This window comes from Rhipicephalus microplus, unplaced genomic scaffold (assembly GCF_043290135.1).
Source record: "Rhipicephalus microplus isolate Deutch F79 unplaced genomic scaffold, USDA_Rmic scaffold_12, whole genome shotgun sequence".
Classification (NCBI taxonomy): Eukaryota; Metazoa; Arthropoda; class Arachnida; order Ixodida; family Ixodidae; genus Rhipicephalus; species Rhipicephalus microplus.
In genome coordinates, this window is record NW_027464585.1 from 23,307,628 (window position 1) to 23,330,145 (window position 22,518).

The following is a 22,518-nucleotide window of genomic DNA, read 5'->3' on the forward strand; positions in this document are numbered from 1 at the left end:
CATAAGAAAACAAGTACAGGAAATCTTGAAAGACGTAATACAGCCATCAAATAGTCCCTGGGTGTCACAGGTGGAATTGGTCAAAAAGAAAACACCTGACAGTCTTGTGTTGACTAAAGAAAGCTGAACCTCGTCAGGAAGCGAGACATTTATCCACTACCACAAATTGATGATACCTTGGACAAGCTATGCAATGCTCATTTCTTTTCTTCATTAGACTAACAGAGCGAGGACTGCCAAATCGAAGTGAACTAACAAGATCACGAGAAGATGACGTTTGTGACACCAGATGGTCTATATGAGTTCAAAGTACACTGAAACTCCGATTACACGTCCCCCTGTTTAGCGACGACCCACATTTTACAATGAATCCGTTAGGTCCCAGCGAAATCTCCATAGAAATAATGCATTATAAACCCTGGTCAGTTTTACGCTGAGCACACATTTTACGACGACTTTCAGATTCTGTCTGCAAGGAAAATGACAATTACTCGAATCAAATGTGGGCCAAATATTTACTAGTGCGACATATGAGCTTGCATTCCCCGAGGTTCACGATTAGAAAAGTAGAGTGAGACGGGATGTTTTATTAGATGGAAAATTTATTCTCCTGGAAGTTCATGCGCATATACATACGCCTCGATCGTGCATGTACCTATCTGGGGTCGTTACCTAGTCAAGCTTTATATATCCACACAGATTAGCTTCAGCCTTCCGAAAAGATAATTCCACATTTTCGGTCTGTGGAAACATTTACTGGTCAACATACAGCTGATCTCCTGCCTTAGTCGCACTCGCAGCCTCATGTTTGCACATACTAAGGGTGCAACAAAGCGGTTTTCATCGAGCAAAATCGCTTTCCCTTGATGTAAACGTTCATAATAACAGCGGGACATGACTAGTTGCACTTCATAAGTCGACAAATTACAATGCACACAGCCAAGTCGCACACGAAGGCATTCTATGCAAACTCGTGGTCAGTCGACACTCTGCGATAGCGAAGACAGTGTATCTGAATCTTCTGACGGAAGGCTGTTGCAAATGCGGCTTCTGTTTCACGCGCAGGCAACTTGTAGACTTTTTCAATCAGTAGATCGATGCACATTAAATTTAATTTTTTAAGATTAAAGACTCTCTCCAACTATGTAATGCTGCCATTAGCTGCCACTGGCAAGAATTATCGTATTTACTCGCGTAATGAACCCACCCGCAACCTTGGCCTCGAAAAAAGAAAAAAAAACTTCTTTGTAATGTATCTTTGCATTTTATTTCGGTATGATAGCCAGTGCCATTGACGATCAGAACAACCTTAAATCATGTCATTATATCACAAAATAACAATGCAATAAAAGTCAAAACATAGTTTTGCAACCATGCTAAACAGTTGCGAGCAGCGTGAGCATAGACGTCATCAATCAAAATTTTAAAGTCTCGCCTTTTACGGCAAAGCGCCATCTGTCAAATGTGGGAGAAAACTCTTTGCTGATAGTGCCACGCAAGAACAATGGCACTATAACAAAGCGCGTGGCTTTCAAACTGGCGCATGCACGAAGTAGAAACATTTCACGCGCTCACCATCTCGAAAGCCAAGCGAAGTGCAACCGTACCCGCCACGCCGATGGGGCCTTGTGCACCCGCAACGTTTGTGTGCCGCCACTGGCCGCCATCTGATGGTGCGTTTTTGTTGTTGGGTTTGTCGTTGTGAACTTAGTTGGGAAATCTGCTGAACAGGGCACGTTTGGCCGGTACGCTAGCTGCATGTAGGGCTGGGCAGTATTGAAGATACATGTATCTGAGATACTATCTTAGATACTCTTTGTGTATCTTGTACCTGTATCGCGATACGTCTCGCAAGACGAGTATCTGTATCTGTATTTACGTTACATTCCATAATGTGTCGTGTATTTTAAGGTACAAGATACTGCAGTTGCAATGCTACACTGAGCAAAACATTATTCACTGATTGAACTCCAATCCTGAAGCCGGTACTGGTGCAACTAAGCCACTTTAAAACTAAGAGTAGTGACATCAATTTATATTTACGTCAGAATCCACCAGTCAAAGCAGGCGATCAGGTGGTGTGCATGACCCTTTTGGGAAGCAGAGCAACATGACAGAGCTCGCGCAGTCTCGGCAGAAACAACCTTCGCGTGCTTACCCACATCTTTTGTTTTCTAGATTTATTCCCTTTTTGTTTTTACAGAGCCATGACACTAAACCTTAGCCACTTGCAAGCGCCGCACACCACAATGCGTGTGGTGATGGTCGCGCAAATTCTGATGCCGCTCTCCAGATGCAAAATACGAGTGGTAGTCCTACAATTTAATTGCCATAGCTATTATGAGTGCCATTTGTATTGTGCATCTCAACTGATTCACCATAAATGCTTGAAAGAGCATGGCTTTTCTATTTCAGTTATAAATGTTTGCCATTTTTAGTCCTTTGCATTTTTCAGCTATTACTAATTGCCAGCGAATCGTAGCTATAGGCAGAAACTGCATGAACAGCGGCATTGTCCCGCGACGATTTCTGCAACTGCACTGCCACGCGCTCTTAATTTTTTTTGTTTTTTTTTTTCAATTTGGTCTGATTGGGTCTAAGTCACAAAAAACTGGTGAACACTCGACGCAGACCACTCGCAATATTTCGTAAAATTCAATGTTGTTGCATGTTGTGCTGCTAAGATTACGCGCAAGCCTGGCTACGGCAGCCGCATGTTGATGGTGTTGAAACACTAGAGAAGCATGCACTTGGATTTCATTGCATGTTGAAGAAGACCACAGAGTCAGAATTTTCGGAGCTCTCCCCTTCAGCAGTCCGCATAATCAAGGACAAAATCATAATCATGGCATAATCATAATCTAGGACAAAAAACTGAAAAATTATTATTCAGATTAGGCGCTGGATGCTTACTCTTGTTCATTCGTGACCTTACGCATGCTTACACTAGCAATAACACTGGAGTGTGCGACCACGTGTATAAATACAAGACGAGCTCTGCCGGTGATAGGATTACCGAAGGGCAAAAAGGGTACTGGATAAATTCTTAAAACTTTTGCGGCACTCAATTTGTGAGATAATATGCTTTTCCAGTGAATTAATTCCATGGTTACTCAAAAAAGTGTTTCAGGGTCCCTTTAAGATATATCACTATCCGCTTTCCTATCCTGAGGGTATTTTCGCAATGGTAGCTGTAGGTACAGTTTTCACTGTCTTGGATTTATCAAAAGCATATCTGCAACTCGAGCACGATGAAAGGTCGCAACGAATTCTCACAGTGAACGCGCACCTCCGCTTGTTTCGATTCAGGCATCTTCTGTACGGTGTGGCAAGCGCCCCTGCATTGTTTCAGTCGGTCATGAACCAAATCTTAAAAGAAATTCCGGGGACCGCGTGTTACCTGGACGACGTTGTGATTGCAGGAAAAACTAGAAAAAAATGAGCAGAAAACACTGCACATGTTCTAGAGCAGCTTAAAAAACATGGCATTTGCGCAAACGCCAAAAAATGCAATTTTTTTTTGTCAGAGCAGCGTTAAGTATCTCAGGCATGAGATTAGCAGTGCAGGGCTGAAGCCGACAAAAGAAAAAGTTGAGGCCGTACTGAAACAGCCCGAACCTAAAAACGTAGGTGAGCTATGCCCTTCCTTAGGACTTTTGAGCTTTTACACCAAGTTCTTGCCATGTCTGGCGGAAACACTAGGGCCAATGCACACTGCTGAGGTAAGAAAATCAATGGAGTTGGTCCAAGGAATGCAAAAAAGTTTTCAATGTTGCAAAAAACTTCTGTGTAGTGACGGGGTTTTCGAGCTGTACGATTCAACAAAACCACTGAAGCTAATAAGCGACGCGTCAGCGCGTGGTGTAGCTGCCATTATCTCTCATGTGGTCAATGGGGAAAACAGACCGGCGGCATACATTTCTCGAACACTAAATGCAGCTGAAAAGAACTACGCCTACATTGAAAGAGAAGCACTTGCAATAGTGTTCGGCATTCAGAAGTTTCATAAATATCTGTATGGCAGACAGTTTACTATTGTGACAATTTATCAGCCACTCACCTACATGTTCGACCCAAAGAAACATGCAAGTTCTGTTGCAGCAGCGAGGATTCTCTGCTGGTCTAATCTGCTTGCCAGTTATCAGTACACGACTGAGTACCGAAAGGGTAGCTCAATCGGAAATGCAGACGGGCTGTCTAGGTTACCGTTGTCGCGGGTGCCTACTCAGGAAGCCGTGAACTATTTTTTGCCCGTTCCAGAGTTGTCACTGACGGCTAAAGAAGTAGCGAAAAAAACAGATAAAAACAGAGAGCTGAGAATGGTGCGTGAAATGACATGGCACGGGTGGCCAAAAGCAGCCGACAAAGCTCTAGAGCCATATTTTATCAGAAGGTACAAACTTTCATTAGATATGGACTGCCTTCTTTGGGATAACCGGGTAGTGATCCCCTGTTCATTGCGACAGAATATCGTAGACCTGTTGCATGAAGAGCATCCTGGAATTACCAAAATGAAGATGCTTGCTCGCGGAATGGTGTGGTGGCCTAACACTGACGAAGACCTTGAGGAATGTGTAAAAAACGCAAAATATGCGAAAGTGTTTGAGCTTCGGTTCCAGCCATATCCATTGCAGCAATAGATGCAGCATTGCAACAACTGAAAGCACGTACACATTAGCTTCGCGAAAAAAGATGAAAAATCCTTTCTTGTCATGGTTGAGTCGCACTCCAAATGGGTTGAATTCAAACATATGTCCAGTAAAGTGTGCAGAAAACAGTTGAAGTCATCCATTCGGCATTCGCTTCTTATAGGCTACCGGTTGAAGCGGTCACGAAATATGGTCCCCAGTTCACATGCTCCATGTTTCGAAAATTTCTTCACAAAAATGACGTTAACACACACACACATTTTCACTCCACCCTCAATCCAATGGTGCAGCCAAGCGGGCTGTACAGACAGTGAAAAAGTCTTTGTTGAAATCACTACTGGTTGATCAAAAGACCGACTGCAGCAGAAGCTTGCAGCACAAAGTAGATAATTTTCTTTTTTCTTACAGAACAATACACCATTCCCACTAGAGGAGTGTTCCTTGGTAAGAAGTTGTGAATGTGTCTATCTTTGTTGAAACCACATATGACCAAAGCAATGAAAAATAAAATGAAAAGGACCGTAAGCACTGCTAACAAACGTCGCGGTGCGAATAGACTTTTTGCTGCGGGGGATGCCCTTATAGTGAGATCTGTCGGAGGTGAAATTATCAAATGGGTTCCTGGCAAAGTGATCAAAGATGTGTCTAGTATTACATTTATGGCTAGCGTGCAACAGCGCATAATGTTCGTACATGCAAATAATTTGAGGACAGCGAACAGAGTGCCTGAGAGTACCAGTTATCACAAGGTGAAACCTGATTGGGCATCTTTTCCCGACAGCAACACTAACACACGTGTGGGAATTGCTTGTCCCCCAACCACTCCTACTGCCACCCCAGTGTTGCCGCGACGCAGCAATCATACTCGACGGACGCCGGACTGGTTCATGTACGAATGAACTTATGTAAAGGCAATCAGTGATTGCATATGGGGTTGTTTGTACTTAAACAGTAATATTGAAAAAAAAAAGTGTTTATGTAATATGACTTTTCGTCTAAGAGGAAAAGAATGTTACATATCAACAGTGATCCCACTGGGGACTGCCAAATTGGAGCACTTCTTGGGGCAGTCGAATTTTAGTTTTGGAGCCCTTTGGAGCATTAAAATTTTAGTTTTGGTGCACTTTAAAGCAATTAATGTTGCAATTAAGAGCATCTTCGGGCACTAAAATTTTACTTTTGGAGCATTTTCGAGCAGGTAATCTTGCAATGAGGAGCATTTTGGAGCAGTAAAATTTTTGTACCAGAGATTTTTGGAGCAGGTAATCTTGCTATTAGAAGCATTTTACAGCAGTAAATATTTAGTTTTGGAGCAGGTAATCTTATTATTAGGAGCACTTCGACATAAGTCAAACCTTGTTATAATGAAGTTGAAGGGGAGTTGTAATTACTTCATTATAACCATTAGTTAGTTATAGCCATTATTCATTTCTACCAGCAAGAGAGAATGTACTCACCACTGAATATCACAGCGGCCCACCGCGCAGAGAATATCGGCTGTCAAAAGGCAAAAAAAAAAAAGCTAGCAAAATAATATAGAACAATGCATTTTTATTTCCACCAAATTTGGCACACCAGCTGGAAGATCACTTCGAATAAAATAGTGCATAATAGACTTTCACCGACTCTTTCAAGCTGATGACTGCTTTTTAAGCTTCAGCAGCCAATTTGGGTTCGTCGTCGTGGTCATCACCACCAAAGAAGCATCGCAGCAAGTCTGTCGCATCCATCGATTGCATGGGCATTGGTACGTCGGGTAGCCTAACAATACTCTGGTGTTAGGCTACATTCGTCACTGTCGTCATGCACCCTCATCACCAGGGGCACAATTTCCACATCTGACAACTCTTTCATTGTCCCTGCCTCAGCATCAGCATCGACGTACATGCGCAATGTAAGGCACAACGGCGGCGTGAAGGAGAGCCTGCCACGACGTTTGGGCCTGGTTGTCCGCAGCATCCTCACTGGAAACATCGCCGAAATATTCAGAACTATTTTTTTTTTCTCGGCGCCTGACTCAACGGCTTTCAACATTGCCAACTTCTGCTCGATTGTTATATTCTTGCGCTTACGTTTGCCACTGCGCTGCTGTTGTCCATCTCGTGTCGGGCGGCGAAACTAATACAGGTGGTGTTACTCTTTCACAGCGAACGACAAGGAACATAGCCATAATCTCCGCCGTCCCAATGCGAAGCTCAAAGGGAGGAGGAGGTCAGATGCGCGGGTGGATCAATGAGTTCTACAGGAGAGGGGAGGCTGACCGACGCGCACGCTGCAGTTGCTGCGTGGGCGAGTCCATTAGTTCCTGAGGAAAGGGGAGGCAGTGAGACACACCCACGCGCGTTGGCAGGCGGCTCCCAGTGAGCGCAAGGCCAGAGTTATGAATAACTGCAGTCATGATGATACGTAAACTGCCGCACCCTATAAGATATTGAATTGACGTATACCAAAATGATCAGTAAATGCTCGTTGTGGACAAAGACTGGTTCATTATGTCTATTATGAGGAAATGTTCACTTCATTTAAACGAAGTTCTAGATACATGAATGAATATGAGAACTTTAAGGGGAATTAGAATTGCTTCGCTATATTAATTAGTTCATCATACCCCACTTCCTTATAACAAGGTTCTACTTAACACGAAGCAGCACGAGAAATGAACGCGGGCTCTACCACTGCTCGACAGTGGTGCTCTTAACACGAAATCAAGTGCACATGCGTGTGCACTTGATTGAATGCGCTGGATACTGTTGTTCTAGGAGATTCTAACTTAAACGGTAGCCTGATGTCCTTGGAATGCGAAAATCTGGTTATCAAACATGTACTTGAGGCCTTTTGAGGTCTCTTGCTCTTTTATTTTACAAAATAAACAATATGTCGTGCTTGTTGCATATTGGCTTTGTTCCTATGTAAAATACCGTGCATACTCACATAATGAGTGCACGCCCATAATAAACGCACCCCCAACTTCATTCGTCGAAATTGAGATTTTTTTCTCACATAATAAACGCAATCCCTACATTCATCTCCTGCAGTCCCGCTAACCGACACCTGGCGCCTACTTACCTTTTGGGTCTCTTCAGTTCTTTATTTACTATGCCAACCACCCTTGGCTACTTCGGCTCGCTCTCCTCCCTGTTGCCGGGTGCAGTATTGTTTACCTTTCTATCTGTGCGCGGCACATCTCTTGTCTTTTTTATCTGCGCGTTTCAGCGAAATTCACGAATGCGTGTGTAGAGACATCGCAGCTGATAAGCACACAGCGGGCAAGAGTAAGCGAGGGTCACGAATCTGCCCGCACGGCCCGACGATCGCTTCCTGCAAATACTAATTTTTAAGGCCCAAGGACGTGCAAGCTATTTTCGAGCGACGATGACAGGATTTGCTGCTGCAAAGAGTCATTCGTGGCTAACGCGTCTCAGGTTTCTAGAAAACTAGAAAAAATGGCTTGTCACCCAGAAAAGATCGGGACGATTTCCACAACATCCCCGATACTCACTACGCTTGTTCACCGCACATTCAGAAACTTCTCACGTGGAAGTGAGGTGGCGGCCATATTTTGTGGTTAATCTTCTTATCGGAGGTTTGTTTTGATCTTTTGGAGGTAGCTTGCTCCAATGTTCGCTCCTTGCTACAATGACAACAGCGTCGTCGTGCGAGGTTGCCGCGAAGTTGGCAAAGTGTGTCCTAGCGCACGCTTCTGGGAGCCCCTCGAGATCACAGCAGATACCACTATTGCAGTTAAAAGATTGCGAAAAAAGATAGTCGCAAAACGCTTTTATGGCGTACGCGGGCGGCACGGGGACAGCTTGCAGAAGATAGCAACAACAACCCCCGAAAATGAGGAAAGTGCAGCGAAGAACCTGTTTCTAAACAGTCTACGCGTATGCAAAAAGCTAAGCAACCTAATTATCTTTTTTGTATTACAGCATTTTTTGCTCTATCCAAAAAAGATTTCATAAAATCTGCCCCGCATAATAAACACATCCCCAACTTTGCTACAATTTTTCAAGAAACAAAAGTGCATTCATTAGGTGAGTAAATGCGGTATTCTTTGCTGCAACCGGGTTTCGTTTGCAATTAGAGTACATATATATGGCATTGGCATACGTGAGTGCAGAACTAAAACCACTGCAATCACCGTTGTGAACAGTGACATATCTCTAGGCTTCTGCTATAGTTGCGCTCATCGGAGCTTTGGTTGCGGTCCCGCTGCAGAATGAGGCTGAATTTCATTGCTCCGCAGAAGTACTGGCGGCCAATTTTTGAAAGCGGCAACAGCCTGTTTGCAGAAAGGTAAAGAATTATCTCATTAAGGACGACTTCTGTCTCCAGTAATTAAAACAATATTATTGCTATTTAAATACTGCCGCAATTAAAGTGTTTAGCGATTTTGAGATTTCTGACGTCATTCCGGGAGCTGCATAAAACTGCCCTGCGAGCCGCATGCGGCCTGCAGCCTACAGATTGTGGACCCCTGAGATAGACGGTTTGGCGCAGTTTATGTCAATTTTATCAGGTTAGCACAGCAAATCTCGTTTGGCGCACTTTGGCTGAGGAATGGGATCCTTATATGAATAATGGCATGTATGATGGCAGCTGGATGCTATCAGTGATAAGATTGGTGCAACCACTGTGCTGACTGCCTGCGTGCCTTCAAGGCACGTATCTATGATGTAAGACTCTGGCGTAGGCTATAAAAAGCCTATCTGTATCATTTGTGTTATGTACTGTATTATGTGTTGTAATCCTTGTACTGATTTGATCCTTGTCAAATAAAGCAGTGAGTTCCTGCTATCAAGTTCGCCTGATTCCCATCTTCCAGAGTCAAGTTACAACAGAGATGTTATCGTATGAGCCCTCTAAGCGATAGAAAATTGCAAGCTCATTTGACCTCTGCTTCAACAGTGCTGGAGCGCTTTTACCCACTCCTGAATCTCACATTTTTTCCTGCCAAATAGGTGTTTTGGGATAGCTCTGCCTTCAGTTCCCCTTTTGCTTTATTTGTGAATTCATTTTTATATTTCTCGTAGCGAACCTGCATATAACGAAATCCTCGTTATAACAAACTTTTCCAGGAATTGGTCAACTTCGTTATATCCAGGTTTAACTGTAGTAGTTATTTTCTTTTACCTTCTAGCAGCACTTGCACCGACTGAGAAGAGTGCTAGATGCCACCAGATGCCATACTAGATGTAGAATGGTACAAATGGTGCAGCACTTCCATCCCTGTAATAGACACCCTCCGAGACCACGTTGACAATGACGGATCATCGGAGGTTAAAGCGTTGCGCGTTTCTATTTGCACCACAAGTTCAATGGACCGTAGCCGCAGATAAGCCGAGTAGCTCAGACAACAACACGATGGCACGTTGAATGCAATGCAATGAATGCGATAGCAACAGACTGCCATCTTATACGAAGTGAGGGTGGCAGCCAAATCTTTTGAATCAGATATTGTGGAACTCCTAACGCTGCTGTAAGCAAGTATGGCCACTCCAGGAAGAAGTGCTCTTTTCATACAGTCTCTACATGTTAGAAGCACACTGATGCTTGCTTAGATAGTACGGGCGCCAGCGATCACGACCACAGCCTTGAAATAAAAGTTCACCGTTGCTACTCAAGAGACCCCCTCTCCCGCATTATTTAATGCTTGTTTAATACAGGTGGTTTCGTTTCTATTTATTAATTCGATGGCAAAGCTAACACGCAGGGAGATGTTATCGTATTTGCCTTCTAGGCAATAGAGATGGGCTGACTCATTTGATATCTGATTGAGCAGCGCTTGTGTGCTTTTACCTGCTTCAGAAAGTTACAATGCGCGGGGGCATGTTATCAATTTGGATTATGTAACATGGCGGCGACAGCAAGAACGCACCGAGAGTAGCCATATACAATTTCCATCACAATAATAGCGCAGTTTTTACAGCAAAATAGGTGTTTTTGGTTAGCTCTGCCTTCTTTTGTTTATTTTGTGTGTTAATTTTTCGAATTTTTGTACTGAACCTGCACATAACCAAACCCAAGAATTCGACAATTACGTTATGTCCAGGTTTAACTGTATTAACAGCAGGATCCACACTACAGATGTCTGTACTCTTTGTGTCTATACGGTGTGAAGTACACCAATTCAGGCAGGGATATTTAGGGCTAAGCACACAATTTAGTTTCTCCCATCTGTAGTTCGCATTCTGTCGGCAAAATTTCGAATCAAACACTGTGATTAAGGCCAGCATTGTCTTTAGAGACCATGTTCATTGCGACACAAAGTCTCAAACGATTGCTCTTACCAGTCATGCAATGAAATTTGATGCTGCATGTGAATTCGTGAATACCGCACGTAATTGGTGTCTCCACACCATGCATCTGTACCCTTTCATATGAACAATGCAGCCTAGAACATTATGCTTAGCATGCCAGGATATGGCTCTGCACAGTTAACGCATGCTTTTACAAATGCACTGTTAAATAAATGTACAAGAAAACAACGTGGCGTGTGGCATGGAAATATAGTGGAATCTTGACTGACCCCGTCACAGAGGTGGTCATTTGGGCTGCTGTGGCCACAGCAGAGCCTCCTATGCTGGGCGATGACGGCGGTGTCGTGCTCTCGGCAGCTGGCGGAGAGCTACCCAGGCATTCCTCCACATCCACTGAAAACAAAAAGGACATTGCCGAACTTAAAAAAACATCGGGCTGAGCCAGCAAGTTTATGTTTAAAGGAGCACTAACACATAAAAGTGAGATAGATTCATGTGGAGACACACACACCATCTAGGAGATGGCGTGTGTGGCCATGAGGGAACAAGGAACTGAAACCGTAAGACCTGCAGTGATTCCTTATGCTCATAAGGTCTCCCACAACCTGAGAAAGGTAACAAGCCAGTATAGAGTACCTGTTGCCTTTTCCATGCCCGTAACACTGGCTCAGCTTTGCCCAAGAACTGCTCAGGGGGCGGAGGCGAGCCGTCAGAGATGCGGTAAGAAACATAGCACGATTTACAGGAAATGTGCCAAAGGCATTGTTTATGAGATTCCCCTGTCTTGTGGCACCTCGTACATGGGGACTTTCAGTACTGTATTAATGAACGGGTTGGGAGCATGAATTAAAGCTATTTGCCTATGCATTATAAAGCCTGCGGGTGTGTACCACGTTTTAATGAGTTTAGGAGTCTAGGCAGAAGTAGGTATAAAACTGCGCGTGAGTTGATGGAAGCTTATTACATTAAAAATAAAGGTAAAAGGTGTATCAGTGAACTGTCAGTGATGTTGTACTTATCAGAGAAGAGATTGATAGCTGGATAGCATAAGGCTGTGTGAAGACTGCGCATGTCTGTATGTTGTTACTTAAGTCTGTGTTTGCGGTCGATCTACTTTAGTTGAAAATGCCGCTTGTGCTTGTCGTTGAGTGTTCCTTTACTTTTTGTTTGCGCTTGCTTGTCGTTGAGTGTTCCTTTACTTTTTGTTTGCGCTATTTGTGGCCAAAGCATGCCATTAAGCAAGTACCAACTAGGCCAACAATCAGTATTATTACATCTACGAGATATCAGGAGCAAATATGGTCTAAAACATATTGAAAATCAATTTCGAAGTGCACGACATTCAAAATGAACGAGATGTGGAGTTCCTCAAGAGGCAGACATTATACCTGGGGCAATGTTAACAAACCTATGTCACGAGTTTGTATGCAATGGTAGCTGGCACGCCCCTTGCATTGTTTTGGCAGTGAGGGCAGTGCTTGCTCACACATACTCTCGCACGCGGCGCCCATGTCACAGTTTTACTTGGTCATGTGGCCAGCAGTGTTTACCTTGCACCAGGTACTTCTCCTGCCTAGCTTGGTGCTCTTTGAAACCGAAAGTGAAACTGGGTAATGTAAAAATGTCTCTAAATTATAAATAAACATTACGCACTTATGCAAATTGGTTTTCCAGCCATGATAAGTGCGTCATAGGCTACCTACCAATAAAAAAAAAAAAAACATGCAAAGTTTTTGTGTCAGTCCTCCTTTACGTACGGCACTTAGAAATTATTTTTTAAATTTTTTGATGAATGTTGATAAAACTTGGTGAGCTTATCTATATTTGTGAGCAGACTTCAAACATGCAATTATTTTTCTTGTATAAAGTGAGTGTAATTCTTTAAAATACAATATATTTCATGTGCCTTTTGGGGAGCAAGCCTTTCTCTAAACTAAAATAGTTACAAATTAAATTACATGTCACAATTATTTGAAACCCTATCTGATTGCAGTGCAACAAAATAGATGTTCTAAACCTATAAGAAGAAAGGTTATGGTATATTGAACATTTGCCAGTGAAATCCCACCCTGAAATTGGCTTACTCACAAATGTTCAATGTACCACAATGGGAATGCTTCATATATTCAAACAAATATTAAAGTATGCTAATTCGGTTCAAATCACATTTGAGTTACAGTAGATTATCCCTATAGAAGACGAACTCGAAAGGGCTATGATCATTTGTTTGCATATCAGAAGTGTCCCCAAAAACCAAATGCTAACATGCCAAGTGGACCCAAATATATTTCTTGAAAACACTGAATGGAGTAAACTTATAATGGGGAAGAAAGAAACAGGAAAAGCATTCACTTGACTCAGCTTGATAAAAACCATGCTTTCAAGAGGAGTATTTGTACTAATTTAACGGGTACTCAATTTCATGAGTTCATAAATATATCTTTTGCTATCACATTTTCACAATAAAACTGTAGCACAAGCATATTTTGATGATTAGAAAAAATTGAAAAGGAAGTGCAATTTTTCTTCAATGAATGAATTCTTCGGGCTGCCCTGAGAGGCTGTTTTACTGGCTTTTTTAGCACTTCAGAATAGCCTCCATTGTATGCCGACAAAGCCGACATACACAGAGTTGCTTATGCAAGTCTTCGAGATTTTTTCCTTTTCAGGTCGCAGTAACTTCCAAAAGACGTGCACCTCATTTACACTACTCGTGATCGCAATCCTCGGGCACCCAAAAAAGACACGGCACTGCTATACAGTAGAACCTCATTAATACATTGCCCAAAAAAATTGTGGAAGATAAATGTATGATCAGAGAAAATGTGCGATTTGAATCCAACAAAAATTGAGGCTGAGAAGTCCATATAGAGATATAATGGCAAAAAACAATTATTTTTCAAAAAACATACTAATTTCCTGCTGCTGTCTGTCATCATTGCTTCTTCACCACACCCTTGTCCACATTTTCATAGTTTTTCTTGCAAAAGAAGCTTTGTAAAGCTATCAGTTCAGCAAGGGCTTCGGTGAAGTTGTCGCCGCTGTCTTACAGTGCCTCGTACCCTTCCTTCTCGGCTGCGTCGCCCGCCACCCCCGCTGCGACAATATCACTGACACTTTGGGGCTTGCAAGACAGGACGTTGTCATCTATCGAGACGAACTCGGTGATGGGTGCATATGTGCCAGTGGAGGAGAACTCCTCATCAATGTCATCGTCGATGTCTGACGCGTACGCCACCGGGTCTTTGTGCAGCGCTCTGCATCTTCCGATGCAAGCTGCCGTTGGAAACCGTACTTCTTGAAACAATCGCTAACCGTTTATATGCCCTGAATGTCATCAACCGGACCGCCCATGCATGTGGAGCCACTCGTACTCACCTTCTGACCTTCCAAAAAAACCAAGAGCGTCGGTATGATTAACGACACTGCGAGGTGCACTTTTAGCACGGTTCGTAGGTGTTGCTGTGGTCTTCGACTAGGCATGCTGGCTTGTCTCACAAACTGCTCTCACGGTACACAGGTTCATACCGAGTGCTTTGTGCAGTGACTGCTGTTACTTATCAAATCCCTCCTGCTTCCACGTCATCTTCATCCACCTCTCACCTCAGGCCAGTGACATTGTCCAAGTCGCACGCCTGAAGCAGTACCGCTCGCCCAATGACCCTGATGTCTAGATGCCTTGAGACAGCGCCTTTGCCGACGGGGGTCATGCAACATGTGGGCTGCCGGAAAGCATATTGGCGACGCGTGATGTCCGATGAAGAGGATGAAGGTCACTTGCTGCTCGAGCTCAGAGCCGGACTGGCCAGCGCTGCAACTGCTCTTACAAATATATTTTGTGAATGGCCTGTCATTAAGCGACTCGTTATTTATGTAAAGTTTCCCACCAGGCTGCACAACTGTGCTACAGCCCCTTGATCAAGAGGTGATTAGCACAGCCAAATCAAGTACACAGCTCAACTTGTTCAACGGCTGCTGTTCGACATGTTCTAAAAGCGCAAAATAGCAATCAATGCAAGAACTGCGATTGTGATGTTGACAAGCTGGTGGAAAGATATCCAGAGGAGCATCGTGATAGGGTGCTTTCGCAAAGTGGGTTTTGATCTCTAGCAGGGAGACACAGAGAAAGATGTTGGCACATTCCAGAAGTCTGGCATTCTAGAACAACCCTTCTGTAGCGGAAGACATTTCTGATGAAAACATTGTAAGAATGCTGTAGAAAGAGAAGCAAGCAGAAGATAGTGATACAGATGTGCCGGACAGCAAAGAATGTACACTGCCAATGACATCTGGTCAAGTCAAGACCATGCTGCGCAAAGTTGCAAACATATGGAGCTTTGGCCCGGCTGCTACAAAGCCCTTGACGGCAGGCTTAGAAGGAGCTGTATTGGAAAACAGTATACACACAGCTCTAAATCAAACAACAATGGAGAACGGTTTTTATCAGTGGAGTGGTTTTGTTAAATATTTATTCAAGAAAGAACAGTACGAAGTGTGGGCACGATAGGAGAGCTAGCACATAGTGTGCCGAATCGAACGTTATCTTAGCATGGATGAATTTCTCATCTGTCTGAATTATTAAACTTATGTTTCACTCTAGTCTACCGGCAAAGACACCTTCGTTCTACTATTTATAGTGCTGACAAATCCAAGACTCTGCGATCTGAGCAACCCTATGAAAGGACTTTGCCTGCAGCAAAGATGGAGCATATCAAAAGACAGTGAATGACTCAGCGAGCTCTGCACATGCATTTACGCAATGAAGCACGGAAGCTCATTGACTCCAACCATTTCACTTCAGCGGATCTTAATGTGATGTACGGCAGGCTAAAAGCATGCAATAAAGGCTTGCGAGCACTCAACTTAGAGTTTGAAGCACCACTCATTGACAGTCAAGTTGCAGAAAATTACGTATGCCTCTGTAGCAGTACATGAGGACTACGCTTTTGCTACACTGTCGTTGCTCAGTTACCACATGGAGGAGTTCAAGGCGTCACCGTCCACGATCTATGTCAGTGCTGCAACCAACAACATTTAGAACGAAGGTATCTCCACTGTAAGAAGACACGGGCTTGTCAGCTCTCGTCTTCCTAAACTTCTGATGCTTCCCTTCAACAAAAGCTTAACGCAGTGGCAACCTTTCTGGGGCATGTTCAAGCACACTGTTCCCGAAAACTCGAGTCTCACAAACATCGAACTGTTCCACTATTTGAGGAGCCTACTAACTGGACAGGTATCAAAGGCCATCGATGGCATTAAAGCCACAGAAGGGTCCTACGAAGACTATCACGCTTCTAAGAAATCGATTTAGGAACAAAAAGACAATCAAACAATACTTGGAAGAACTGCCAAAGCTCAAGTCAACAAAGTCGTGCTGCGATGTGGCTTCGTTGTGCAACCTATTGGACAGCATCTATAACAACATCAGAAGACTTAATGCGCACAGATGCTCGAAGCTTTCTTATCCCGCCATGCCCGTCGAGGTACTCACAAAAGCGATCCTCGGCAATCTCTTGGTGGAGTACTTCAAGCAACAAACCCACCAGACGAACATCGAAACTCTTGAAACATTGGAAATGGAACTTCACGAGCTTCTCGATAACGTCGGCTTGGAGGTGGAGGCTCATGAGAGAAGTGTGTGACCATAGGTGTCAAACCTATGGTCAGGATCCCCTGATAAGGCCATGTGCGTTCCTCATTTTCACTCCTGTTTCATTCGCTTTTTGCACACACAGCCCGACAAAATGCTCAGCGCTAACTGGGCCTCACTGTTCGAGAAGGTTAGCAATTATTGCAGATCGTTCTGTTAAGATTGTGCACAAGACACAAACAGCCGAGATTATTCCAGAGCTTGCACGACGAGCAGTGATGAGACTGGAATATTCGACAGCACATGTATAAATACCAACGCCTTTTGCCTCCTGTCAGTTGATTGACGGTCGACGCTCTGTTCGCCACTATCAGTGCCAGTGAGTATCGCTCAGATCTGACTTTCCCTTCACCAGCCGCAAGTTCAGCCTATTAAACAGTTTCCTCTTGGACCTACAGTCTGGTCGCTTGCTCCCCAACACGGCCCCGTGACAATATCATTGACAAGGGGCGCATCACAACGTTTTGCCTACGACATCTGCTCTAAGCAACCACGCAAAAAATCGGAAAGGTACCTGCTGTTTTTGTCTTTCTTCAAACCATGCTACGAAGTCATGCTCTTTCGACATTAACATAGATGAGAAAAAGGGCCGCTTAGCCAAGGCCGACAGATGTTTCAAACGTACAAGCAAGGGGCATCGTTCTAAAGAATGCCGTCGCTGTTCGATGTATTCAAAGTGCAACAGATGACACACAATGGTTGTTTGCAACCTTCAATACCCCCAGAAGCAGTGCTCAAACGAAGCAAGGACCCTTAGCTTACATCTCAAAACTAACAGGTCGTCATTGAAAAATACTGAGAACTTAGTTATGCTATAGACGTTCTGAGCGTGGTTGATAAACCAATCTGAGTCCCGCTTCATTAGAGGTGTATTTAGATATGGAAGTCAACGAATTTTCATTGGAGAAGACATATCCAAAAGATTGATTAATTTGTGGGGTTTAACGTCCCAAAACCACCATATGATTATCAGAGACGCCGTAGTGGAGGGCTTCGGAGATTTCGACGACCTGGGGTTCTTTAACGTGCGCCCAAATCTGAGCACAGGCGCCTACAACATTTCCGCCTCCATCGGAAATGCAGCCGCCGCAGCCGTGATTCGATCCCGCGACCGGTGGGTCAGCAGCCGAGTACCTTAGCCGCCAGACCACCGCGGTGGGGCTATCCAAGAGATTGAACTTACCAACATAGCACCATTGAAATGAATGTAATGGCATTTGGAGGAACGAGTGCAGCACCAAAAAGACGACCAAACATTTTAAAGGCGACGGTGACGAACCAATATGACCATTCATATGACCATTCATTATGACCATTCAGAAGCCACAGAAATTCCATGTATCTGCGAGCAGCTGCTGCAACTTCCCTCAACGAACAAGTTTGGGCAAAAGGTGCTATATTAAAGGAAGCCTATTGCTGATCTGACAGTTGATAGATATGTGGGGTTTAACGTCCCAAAACTACCATACGATTATGAGAGACGCCGTAGTGGAGGACTCCGGAAATTTCGACCACCTGGGGTTCTTTAACGTGCACCCAAATCTGAGCACACAGGCCTACAACATTTCCGCCTCCATCGGAAATGCAGCCGCCGCAGCCAGGATTCGAATCCGCGACCTGCAGGTCAGCAGCCGAGATCTGATAGCTATTCATGGATTAAAAGCAAAGGCTGGAATTAGCTTCCTTGTAGAAGCAGATCAGATATTGAAATTTAGGCTCAACCAAGTTAGCCCATACGAGCACAATCCAAGCCCACTAGCGATTAACACTAAACTGGGATGAAGGTTTCAAGGTCAGATACCTTACAAAAAACAGAATTCTACAGGAGCTCTTACGCACATCTGTGTTTTTTGTAACAGGTGCGATGACTCAGACATGTCTCATGCATTGCGACAATTCTCACATCCCAAGGTTGGTATCTGTGAAAGAGTTACAAACAACAACAACAAGAATGACGCACTTCGACAATTCAACGAGGAAGTACACCACAAAGATAGGCGATTCTAAGTCACACTTTCATCGGTGTATCTGAACTCGACTTTGACAAATGACTGAGCAGTTGCTGTTCGTCAACTCATAATTTGGGCACGACACCCAGAAAGCCAGAGCTAAAATGATCCGATGGGCAAGAGGACTGTATCAATCTAACAAAAGGGCCCATAAATTTCCTTTGAAGAATGAAAGGAGTACTAACACGGAATTTTTCACTTGTCATTTTTTTTGCATCAAATGATAGGCCAAGCCTCCGGGAGTGTAGTAAATGCGCCAGTAAGCGCGAGTGCGCAACATGCTTTTAAAAGCTAGTTTCATTCTTTAGTGTATCCTAACGTCACGACATGGTATGAGCAGTGCCACCAGGCAGGAGTATGTGCATGCGCACGTTCTAGTGATGTACCCTCTTCCACATGTGTGAAAACTGTTAGGGCAGCGGGGCACAATGTTCTTTGTTGGCAATCTGAAGTCTGTCACCAACTGCATATTAAGCGTGTACGCGCCCGGAGTGCAGTGCAGCGAACAGAGTAAACTCCGCTTGGCTGGCTTGGCTGGATCAAATCCGCTTGGCCGTTGTCACAGGTCCCGTTAATTAGGGAGGCGATCGCCGGGCTAATTCCAAGGGCCGAAGTATCGGCCCCCCGAACCGCACCACGAAAGCGTAGACAATTTAGAAGTGGTCCTATATGGCGCGCCAGCGGACGCGGGCTGTAGCCCAAAGAACAAGTCAGAGCCGAGAGTTGATAAACAAAACAAAATTATATTCCCAATATTGGCAGATCAAAACGATACACAAATATGCACACTCGACGATAGTTAAATACGATATGTCACCAATCAAACAACGTACTACACAGTACAATCAGCCACACTCGAAACAAAGGACGCAAACAACAATACACACTACAATGCAGTCACATGCGTCGAACAACCAAGACACCTAAAACTAAAGGGTTCGAAAACTTATTCAGTACAAAGTCCTTGGAACAAAAGTCTGAATGATACTCTTTTGAGAATCACTCACTCAAAGTCCAGCGCTGTTGTCGTTCCACTGCCCCCGAAGTTCCTCTTCCAGGAAACCTCGCGTCTTCAATTGGCCGCTCTCCAAGCACCAAACTTCTTCACCGGTAACACGTTGGCTTCCTGCGCGCAGCTGTTGCCACGTGCCTTCGCTCGCTGGCGGTAGACACACACTCCTGCCTGTAGCACGAGTCTTCACCCCTCAGGTGGAAATCCTCTTCTTCTCCTCCTTTGTCACTGAGGACAAAAGGATTCGCCCACACGGCGGAAAGACCCTACGCACACTTGCTCAAAACTTTCATCTTCTCCCTACGCACACGGGCACGAACTTTCTTCTCCTCCTCCTTTGTCAATGAAGACCAAAGGCTTCGCCGACGACACGGCGGAAACACCCTACGCACACTGGCGGGAAATTCCTTCTTCTCCTGATCTCCCTTCTTCGTTGCTCAGTTAAATACCTTCCGCGCTAGATTCCAGAAAATTCTCATGGTTTCCGTCAGCGCGATGCGCAGCGAAGGCTGGGGAAAGTGAGAGACGGTTCGAGGGTCGTCCGCGACACATGACGCAACTCTGCATCACACGCCCCTTTCCCTCGAGAACCTTCCAGGGCTTGCTCGGCTGCCAATGTGAGGAGGTTAGTCGGCGAACTACGCTTCCGAAGGGAGAGAAATGGCGCGCCCAAGGAGTCTTTGGATGCTTGTTTTCTTTTTTTTATAGTTGACCTTGAGGCGCCCTTCTGCGCTTGGTATAGTTACTGTCGCTAGAATTCGGCGGCGCGCGCTTTTTCGGAGCACTCGTTTGTGACAGCCGTATGAGACGGGAATTGGTGGAACTTGCTCCTACTGTCCCCCATTTAACTCGCGCAAGACTTCACTGGGCAAAATATTGGCGCCAACACCACAAATTCGAAATTAAACGATTCTTCTGCCCTCTGATAAGCGTATACTTTGTGTTCGCAAGCACGTACACTATTTCAAACTCCACTAGCTCGCTTCACAGGTACACTGCATGACAGTGACCGCATCACCGCGCGAAACTAGCAAACAATTCAGAAGGCGACGCACAAGCTGTCATTTTTTGTGTTTTGGTGCTTGATGTCATCTAAACTAGGCCCGACTGGTGTGTAAAGTCACAAGAATTAGAGCTGTAGCCTGATGTCAAGATAGTGTTGATGTCGGTAGGCACGCTGCGAGAAAATTGACTTTAATATCAAAATTAAATATCTTATCAACATTTGCTGAGCGTCACACTTGCTCAGAGCCGTCTCTGTATACAGGAGATTTGTATGGCAGAGTAAAAACGCCTGTGAAAAAAGGTGTCAGTACCTCTTGCAGACCTATTAATGAACCACGAGTGCACCTGAAGATACAAACACGTCTTGAGGATGCTCATCTAAGGTACAGCAAGAAAACACCAGTGCTATCTCGCTCCATTCTTATGTCTGTTTACCAACTTAATCCAAATTTGTGCTTGTTTTGGGTGGTGAGGGCCGTGAACGCGGTTAACGTGGAATCGGAAAATGCTCAAAGCGTGTCCGGTTTCGAGTGGGCAGCAAGTGTACCAGGAGCAACTCGTCAGCGTGACCATGTGCATCACTCCAGGTCTTCGGAAATTACTAAAGAGGATCTGATCAGGCCAGTTATTGTGCTGTTAAGCAAGTGTAAATACAGTAATACCTTGTTATAATGCAGTGGAATATAACAAACTAATGGATATAACAAAGCAATTGTAATTCCCCTTAAAATTCCCATAGATGCACATGTATTAAAAACCTCCTTTTAACAAAGCAAAACTTTTCTCACAATATATATAACGAACCATTCTTTGTCTGCAATGAGCATTTACTGATCATTTTGGTATATGTCAATTTAATATCTCATAGCGTGCGACGATTTACGTCTTATAACGGCTGCGGTAATTCAAAAATCGCGCCTTGCGCTCCCTGGGAGCAGCCTGCGGCCTGCCAACACGCCTCTGGGAGCGAGTCTCTCTGCCTCTCCTTTCTTCAGGAACTAATGGAGTCGCCCCCGCAGCAATTCGCGCGAACGTGCGCATCAGCCGACCTCCCCTCTCCTGTAGAACTCGTTTACCTGCTTGCACAGCTGACCTCCTCCTCCCCTTCAGTCCCGCGCTGGGGCCTCCCACAGCGCCCGGGCAGTGGAGATTGTGAGTTTCTTCCTTGTCGTTTGCTGTGGAAGAGCAAACTCTCTCCGTTTCTGCTGCTAGAGACGAGATGGACAACGGCAGCAGGAAATGTAGGCGCAAAAATAAACAATCGAGCAGAAGTTGGCAATATAAAGGCCGTTGAGTCTGGTGTCAAAAAAAAAAAAGTGGCCGAAGATTTCGGCGATATCGCTGGGTATCGCGGGCGACCAGGCCCTGCTGTCGTCAACGCTTTCCTTGATAACGGGGTTGTGCCTGACTGCGACACTTTCCGCATGTACGTTGGTGCCGATGCTGATGCGGTGACGACCGAAGTTATGTCAGATGCATAAATTGTGCCCGCGGTGATGGACGTGCATGACGACAGTGACGAATGTGTCGACACCGTGAGCCTAATGTTGGCAAACCCGATGTACCGATGCCCGCGCAAGCGCTGGATGCGACAGAGCTGCTGTGCTGCTTCTTTGGTGTTTACGATGACGGCGAGGACGGACTCAAAATAGCTGCTGTAGCTGGAAAAGCAGTCATCCGCGTGAGGAAGAGTCGGCAAAAGTCAATAATATTAAAGAACGATTTTGTTAAAGTGATCTGCCAGCTGGTGCGCTGCATTTGGCGGTAAAAAAGTGCATTGTTCTTTGTTATTTTGCTATTTTTGCCTTCGGACAGCCGTTTTTCTCTGCCCGACGGGCTGCTATGATATTCGTTGGCTTGTACATTCTTTCTTGCTGGCTAATTGTCGGTAGAAATGAATATTGGCTAAAACAAACTAATGGTTATAACCAAG

At 44.7% G+C, this 22,518-nt stretch overlaps 1 protein-coding gene across 3 annotated transcripts in view; it reads right to left on the reverse strand.

Moving 5' to 3' along the window:
* Window positions 1-22,518, reverse strand: part of KrT95D (phosphofurin acidic cluster sorting protein KrT95D) — a 296,804-nt gene that overhangs the window by 80,821 nt on the left and 193,465 nt on the right. For all 3 annotated transcript variants that reach the window (XM_075882410.1, XM_037418020.2, XM_037418021.2), the window contains one exon: window positions 11,179-11,302. In XM_075882410.1, the coding sequence (XP_075738525.1) occupies window positions 11,179-11,302 (124 nt within the window). The remainder of the gene's footprint in view (window positions 1-11,178; window positions 11,303-22,518) is intronic.